The sequence below is a fragment of the Ischnura elegans genome, chromosome 11, assembly GCF_921293095.1.
Source record: "Ischnura elegans chromosome 11, ioIscEleg1.1, whole genome shotgun sequence".
In the NCBI taxonomy this organism is placed as follows: domain Eukaryota; kingdom Metazoa; phylum Arthropoda; class Insecta; order Odonata; family Coenagrionidae; genus Ischnura; species Ischnura elegans.
The window spans coordinates 269475-276937 of NC_060256.1; the positions used below are offsets into that span (position 1 = coordinate 269475).

General features: G+C 39.7%; 2 protein-coding genes across 3 annotated transcripts; both read left to right on the forward strand.

Moving 5' to 3' along the window:
• Positions 1-252: 252 nt before the first annotated feature.
• Positions 253-1758, forward strand: LOC124168190. The gene is made up of 2 exons (XM_046546319.1): positions 253-1072; positions 1156-1758. The coding sequence occupies exons 1-2, from the start codon at positions 615-617 to the stop codon at positions 1499-1501; spliced, it is 804 nt and encodes a 267-aa protein (XP_046402275.1). The 5' UTR covers positions 253-614; the 3' UTR covers positions 1502-1758.
• Positions 1759-2524: 766 nt separating this feature from the next.
• LOC124168191 lies at positions 2525-4653 on the forward strand. 2 transcript variants are annotated; one of them, XR_006866863.1, is made up of 4 exons: positions 2656-3054; positions 3167-3886; positions 4201-4402; positions 4478-4653. XR_006866863.1 is itself a non-coding variant. In XM_046546320.1 (3 exons), the coding sequence occupies exons 1-2, from the start codon at positions 2646-2648 to the stop codon at positions 3580-3582; spliced, it is 825 nt and encodes a 274-aa protein (XP_046402276.1). In that variant the 5' UTR covers positions 2525-2645; the 3' UTR covers positions 3583-3886; positions 4201-4653. The 2 variants fall into 2 exon arrangements, 1 of the variants encoding a protein (XP_046402276.1); XM_046546320.1 differs by having other exon boundaries at positions 2525-3054; positions 4201-4653.
• Positions 4654-7463: the final 2810 nt, after the last annotated feature.

Sequence of the window (7463 nt, forward strand, 5' to 3'; positions counted from 1 at the left end):
CACGAGTGTAGGTAAGTTATATAACCAGTACTGCTCTCGGCGGTGACTTCCCTAACCTCCTAGACTCGAAGTATTGTCTACCTAATGCCTAAGCCTACCAGCAAATCACTGAATTACGTCGCTACACTGATGTTGAGAGAGCGAAAAAACCATACCTCATTTTTCAGTTTTGGGCTCAAGTTAGCCCACAGGGTTCAAGAAGCCCTTTTTTACAGTATGCAAAGTTGCTTTCCACATTAATTAAATGCATGTAACAACAAATTATCGACGACAAATTTTCGTATTATCAACAAATCAATGTAAAATTAACTATGCTGATCCAATCACTTGATGTAAACAAAAACCGCTTTATTTGTTTCGGAAGGGGTCCCTCCGGTTTTTCACCCCACTTCATCTAACGAATATCTAAGGTATTCACTGGTAGACTGACTTTTTGTAGGCCAAATGATCTTAATAATAGAAAAGCAATAGGAGCATTGAAGATATTCTGTGTTCCGAGAGAAGGATGAAAGAACAATCTACAATGCAAAGAATAAAAGAAGAAGACTATTTTTATGTATTCAGCGTGAGAATGACACCATTTCAAATGTTATTTTTTGGTTCTAGCTTGTGGTATGCTAATCATCGTAAAGTACAACAAGAGGGGAATATACCAAGAAACTGTCCTGTTCTGGCAAAGGACAGTGATGCTTCTGCTTCGGATTTCATTGAAATATCCACAAGGTAGGCTGAGAATGTATATAGCGGTGGCCGGATGCGGTATTTATATCTCCTGTGAAAAGAATACTATTAGTTATTGCCATGTCAGGGAAACATGTTCTTATTTATTTGATATCGTTACATTTTTTAGCGTATCCAAGGATGAGGGACGAAAAGAAATAAAAGGCAAGGGGTTAAGTCCGGCAGAAGATACCATCTTTCTTGCAAAGGCAAACTGCACCCCACGCCGCAAGGCGTTTGAAATGGGGGGAGCTTCCACTCCTCGTCTCGGGAGACAATCCAACGTCGACGAATATGATATGGGCATGCCGATGGACGTATCTCCTATCAAACCGTTTGAATCGCACCAAAGGTGATTATCCTAGTACCATGAATAGTTGTTGGATACCTGCGTGAAGGAGGCGTTTATATTTTTTGTTTGAAATGTTTTTGCAGGTCTCAAGCGTCAATCATTGAGAGTGAAGAATCAGGGCTGGATCCTCTTCATGACAGGAGCCGTAGTATAGTCCAGCATTTCTACATGTTTTCCCAGATCTTTTCAGATAAACACCAGTTAGGATGCTCATTTATGGACTGTGAATACGTAGGCGAATGGATGACTGGTCTCCTCTGTCACTGGAAGTTTCAGTGTAAAATGTGCGGGAAGGAGACAGTGATCCACAGTCAGGATGATTCTGGCACTGTGATGGACGTGAACGATGCTGCAGTAACAGGAACAATTGCTGGTGGCGGCGGCTACTCAAATCTAAGCCCCCTTTGTGCAGCACTCAACATGCATTGAATGACCGCCAAAACATATGCAAAATATGAAGATAAGCTGGGAGATATTATATATAGTGTTGCATCGCAGGAGATGGCCACAGCAGGGCAGGAGGAAAGAAGAATTGCCTTAGAGGAGGGGTCATTTGACAAAGAGGGTAGACCTGTAAACACGGTCATCGCTGATGGTATGTGGGGCAAGCGAAGTTATAAAACGAAGTATGACTCACTATCGGGGCAGGTAAGGAGTCAATATTAGGTACCTATAAATTATTTAAGTATGGGTTTAAGATAGGCTAACCTATTTTTAATAAATTATAAGTATTTACGCCTCGTGCAATTTTTAATCAATAAGAAAAATATTTCCGAGGTTGGCTACCTAACCAGATGCTTTTCATATTGCTTATAAAATAGTGCACTTACATGTTATATCTAATAGGCAGGCAAAATTCCCTGCTGGAAAAAATTAATCAGTAGAAAAGAGTAATGGTATTAATACAATTTTAAGATGAATGTTTCATTTTAGGCGGCCATAGTTGGTGCACGAACAAAAAAGGTGTTATTTCTGGGAGTAAGAAATAAGTACTGCAGCTATTGCCCTTTGAGGGAGGCACGAAACGAACCTGTAGACCCAGCTCACAAGGTTAAATGTGCTAAAAATTGGGATGGAAGCTCGACCAGCATGGAAGCTGACATAATTACAGAAGGTTTCGCAAAGAGTGAATCGGTGCATAATCTTATATTTCACCAAATAATAGGTTCGCTCCCTGTATTTAAATTCAATTGCTCAAAGAGAACTAGAGAAGATTCCAAACAGTTAAAGAGGTCCAACTCTTATCTTGTTTATATTAGGTGACGGAGACAGTAGTGTCCACAGACGCTTACTGGAGACCAGCCCATACGGAAATTCAATGCCCGTGGAAAAAATTGAATGCATAAGCCACCTTCTACGGAACTTCTGCAACAATATGCGCAAAATTAAGGATAACACGCAATACCCAGCCCACCTTCGTCATGAACTGGATGCAAACGTCCTGAAGATTCGCACAGCTATTTCCTGTGCTAGTATACACTGGAAAAATCAGAAAGGTATTAAAATTAGAGGTTATTTGTGGCATATGAGACGATAAAATACGCGTGATTAACTTTAATTTATTTTAACAGGTATGTCCATGCAAAACCGAATAATGGCACTTCGTAACGACATCATCAACTGTCCTAGCCATGTGTTCGGGCAGCATGATCGATGCGCCGATTACTTTTGTAAAGGGCCAGACGGGAAAGAGGATGAGGTGAACTTAGTGCCAGACTTCATAGCTGCTAATATGTGGACCCCAATACAGAAATTGATTGAGAAGATGACAAATAATTCAAGAAGTTTGATCTTTCGCGCTACTAATAGTATGTGCGAAACCTTGAACAGCGTAGCTGCAAAATATTTAAATGGTAAACGCATTAACTATGCTAAAAGCAAGTCATTTGGAACCCGATGTCATTCTGCAGTCGTATCCCTGAATTCCTCTTGCCATTTTCAAGGGAAGATTCACAAGGCAACAACGGGTGGTTACAGTCCTGGTAAGTCATTATCATAACCATAACAGTAATTTATGAATAGAGAGGAATGAAGGCATAGAAAAGTAGATTTTATTTTTTTGGAATGTTGACTGTGGATCTTTTTTTATCCCAGGAAAATACACCAAAACATTTGAGGATAAAAATATGAGGCAGACCAAGAGAATGAGGAAACGAAGAGCGCAAGGGCTGCAAAGTAAAAAGAAATTGAAAACAGGAGCAAAAAGAGCTGGGCCTGATAAAGATTACGGGATGGTGGATGATGATGCGCCAGAGCCATTAGAGTTATTGGAACGCATGAAGGGCGATTTCATTGAACAATTAAGCATAATGACCGCAGAGGATAGATTAAAACTGCAGAAGTCTACAACGGTTCAAGTAGACAGAAGTATTTGGATGACGGAGCGTCGGAAAAGATTGTCCGCTTCCAATCACGGAGAGGTTTGCCATATGCGACCATACACCTCCTGTAAAAGGCTTGTGCATTCCATTCTATACGGATCCGTATGCACTCCGGACATGATGAATTGAAGAAACATGGAGGAGAAAGCGAAAGACCACTTGCGATGCATGGGGTACAAGGTGGAACCCAGCGGTTTATATGTTGATGAGGAGTTTCCATATCTTTCGGCTAGTCCAGGTAATATCAATGCTTTCTGTAAATCATTCAGACAAACCTCTTATATTACAATTTACCTAATGTAAACTCAGTCTATCCATTTAATTTTCTCTATTAGACGGTCTGATTGGAAGCGATACTGTGTTAGAAGTGAAGTGTCCTGGTGTCACCGCTGCCTCCTATCCAACATTTGAAGAAGCTTTTAATGCAAAAAAGGTTACAAATAGTAGCATATGCAGCTAAATATATGAAATGTGTTTTTTTTCCATTTATTAATTTAACTAATTTATGCATTTAACTAATTTCCATTTATAGATTTGTAATTTCACTCATATTTTTTATTTAACGCGAGTCTACTTGCTTACCGAAAACTTATTTCGAAGGCCCCTTAATTTTGATTTTCTGCTGTTGATACTGCCAAATTTATCGAGCGAATATCACAACACGACACAGCGTTTTGAATATAACCAAATAGTATATGCAGTGAATAGATTCACCCAAATTATTTACATAAATCATTATCATTACAGCTTCCCTATGTGCAGCTAAAAGAGGGGAAATATATCCTCAGAGAGACGCACAATTATTTTTATCAGGTGCAAAGTCAGCTAAGGATGACTAAAAGGGCCAGATGCCTTTTTTTGTGTACACGAAAGGTTGGAGCCGCGAATTAGAGTTAATTTCGCCCAACAATGAATGGTGGATGAAGGAAGTGGAGCCAAAGCTCACAAAGTAATTTTTTAAACTTTTACTGAATATCCAATAGAATTGAAATCTGGCACAATTACATCTAATTTTCTGTTATAGATTCTTCATGGAATGCTTGTTGCCAGAAATAGTCCTACCTAGGCACGGCAAAAGGCTTTGCCTTGAAGATATAAGAGAAGCTGCTCATATTAGCAAGGCGATAGTGGAAAAGGGAGCGAAGATATAATGTATCCCAAATGTAATTTAATAAAATATTTCACACAGCCATTTATGTCGTAATATTTCTCATCATTTGGATTTCTGCTCCTTAATTTAAGATGTTTTATCCTATAGTATGTAAGAAAATATTTTTGATAAGCTCCTCTTCCCAACTTTATTTTCTCACTTTACTCTTTCTAATCGTATCTCAACTTCCAAAATTAGTAACAAAAGTATTATTTATTTATTTTCACTCTAGCTGTCAGCGCAGTTTTTGTAACTGTAATTTTATATTTTGATTGTTTATAAAAAAAAGGCTATTCATCGTTCACCTCGATAATTTTCTCTTCCCATGCCAAGGTTGTCCAACTAAACCGTCCAAAATTCCTTCTCCTGCACTCGCAATCAATTCAATCATCACAATATTGCAAAACCCCTGTATTTCGTTTTTTAAAAAACCCAGTATTTTATCCAACACTTCCTCCACTTAATATGAAAGACTTAATTTTGTGTTTTGAAAAGAATTGAAGAAGCTAGTTCTGAAGCTGCAACAATTAAACAAGCGCAAGGTTAGAGGCAAATGATTTTACCATTACCGATTCTCCCAGCGAAGTGAAACTTCAGAGGCACAAGACTTCACTCCGTGACACTTGGAAGTTTACTACTAGAAGCGAAGTCGAAAATAATTTCTTTCTCTCCCTCTCCATGGCTTCAAAGCTGGGTTTAAATGTCGAAGTTGACTCCTATAGCAGTCAACTAGGTATTACGCGCGACTAGTACGGGTAGTCAGTGACTGAGAAGCAAGCGCAAGCAGGGAAGACGGTAAGAATCGATTGAGGTCTTGATTCAACATGTTAGTGATATTGAAGCAGTTCAACTTGGAACGTAATAGGAGCCGATGGCTGTGTATGTATCGCAAGCGGAAAATGTTGATTTATCTACGACGGCAAAGAATATAATTACATATTGCTAGTTATCAATTTACTTCTTGGATCATTGGTTAGCCAAAATTTCATATAATTTTCTTATTAAGAAAAAGATGAAATTATTTATCCTGCGCAACTGTCAATTCTTTTGTTTTTCTATATGAATCGTATTGGCACTCTTGAGACTCTTATTTGTTGAAATTAGCCGCGAATAATCCTTTTGGTGCTACTGCTAAAACAGCCTGCTTCGACTGTTGAACCCAGCTAAGAGTACTAATCTGATACTCGTTAGTGAATCTCCCTGCGTTGACTGCGACTGGGGAGAGCTTGAAAGGTGGGCCTTCGTTTGAGGGAGAAGGGGAGCGGTCCCCATTTCACTTTCTGCGACGTTGCCGTAGTTTGGAGGGCGATGCGGGGTGAGGGGAAGTAAGAAATTCGAATTGGCCCGAATCACGTCCTTTGTCGCCGTTTTGGGCCTGCAGTACTCGAGGGTTGAGACATTTAAGGCCAAGCGAATTCACATAGAACTGTGGTTCTCAAGGTGGTTGTGGAAGAAAAGTGTAGCCACAGATAGACGGTTTAAAAATTCTTATGTTTTAGCTTGGAGGCAAGTTATAATTGACCAAAGTCCAACTTGATTTTCTCGATTACCTGAGGACATATTACAATTTATGTCTTTCCTAAATGTGTATACACGTCTTCTGAATACAATAAAGAAACCCGCAAGTCTCTATCTATTCTAGTTGTTCCGCAATTGAGTGGTATGTGAACTCTGCCAGGGGAAAAAACGATCGGCTTCGGTCGCCCAGAGCGGCTCCCAGCGGTCACTACCATAAGTCCTCCATTGCTTTCCATGTTAAATATTTGAATCATCATCATCACTGGTCAACAATCCTTGGATTGGTTTGACGCAGCTCTCAACTCTATTCTCCTATCAGCTAATCTTTTCACTCCTACGTATTTCTTCTCTTACACATCTCTCTTTACTTGTTCCATGTATTTTGCTCGAGGTCTTCCTTTTCCGTTCTTGCCTTCCACTTGTCCCTCGACGAATGTCTTCATCCGGCCATCATGTACCAAGACGTAGCCGATTTTATTGTTCCGTCTCCTTATTAAGGTTTTCATGAGACTTCTCTTCTCTCCTACCCTTCTTAGGACTTCCTCGTTACTAACTTCGTCGATCCATTTGATCTTAATCATTCCTCTGCAGCACCACATTTCGAAGGCCTCTACCCTTGCTTTCTCCGCTTAGGTCATTGTCCATGCCTCACTTCCGTATAGGAGCATACTCCAAATGGAAGTTCTGATAAATCGCTTCCTTACTTTTCCGGCGTCCTAAAATCCGATGTCGGCTTAATCCTATTTTTGTAGAATGACTTATTGTAAATTTAAACATATTGGCTCTTCCTTTAAGGAAATACGTCCATCGGAATTTTTTACCAATATAGTGTGCCACGTTATTATTCTTAAGGTACAATTATGCATTAATCTAGTAAACGAAATAGAATTGGCCCACAAAATAAGCCGTTCCAACATACATAATGTTTTTGCTACTCCAACATAGCCTTATGAATCTTTAGGAATCGACGACGCTTTTTATAGTTTTCTTGTGATTATTTCGTAAAAATCCGTATAAAATAGCACTAATTATTTCCCTGCTGCGTAAATATTTTTGATGAAATTGAATTGGCACATTAATTGTGACGCGAGACAAAATACAACAGTTTCAATTTATTGAAACCAATACATGAGGGTACCATTGGTAAAAGACTTGTATTTCGCGTAGGTCGCAGTCTAAATAAATGTGGGATATGAGATTGTGTTCCGGTCTACACTTGCATCTTGGAGGCTACGTAGACCCCATTTCCCGCTCGTAGTGCCTCACTCTTCCGGTGGGCGGCGCCAGCGGCGCACCAGAACGTCCATTGCACAGCTCATCAAGCAAACGGATCGCCGCACGC

Excerpts from the sequence above, each read along its gene's own strand:
- LOC124168190 (XM_046546319.1), top strand. The coding sequence starts at position 615 with ATGCTAATCATCGTAAAGTACAACAAGAGGGGAATATACCAAGAAACT. Across the intron at positions 1,073-1,155 it reads CCGTTTGAATCGCACCAAAG|GTCTCAAGCGTCAATCATTG; the intron begins GTGATTATCCTA and ends ATGTTTTTGCAG.
- LOC124168191 (XM_046546320.1), top strand. The coding sequence starts at position 2,646 with ATGTCCATGCAAAACCGAATAATGGCACTTCGTAACGACATCATCAAC. Across the intron at positions 3,055-3,166 it reads AACGGGTGGTTACAGTCCTG|GAAAATACACCAAAACATTT; the intron begins GTAAGTCATTAT and ends TTTTTATCCCAG.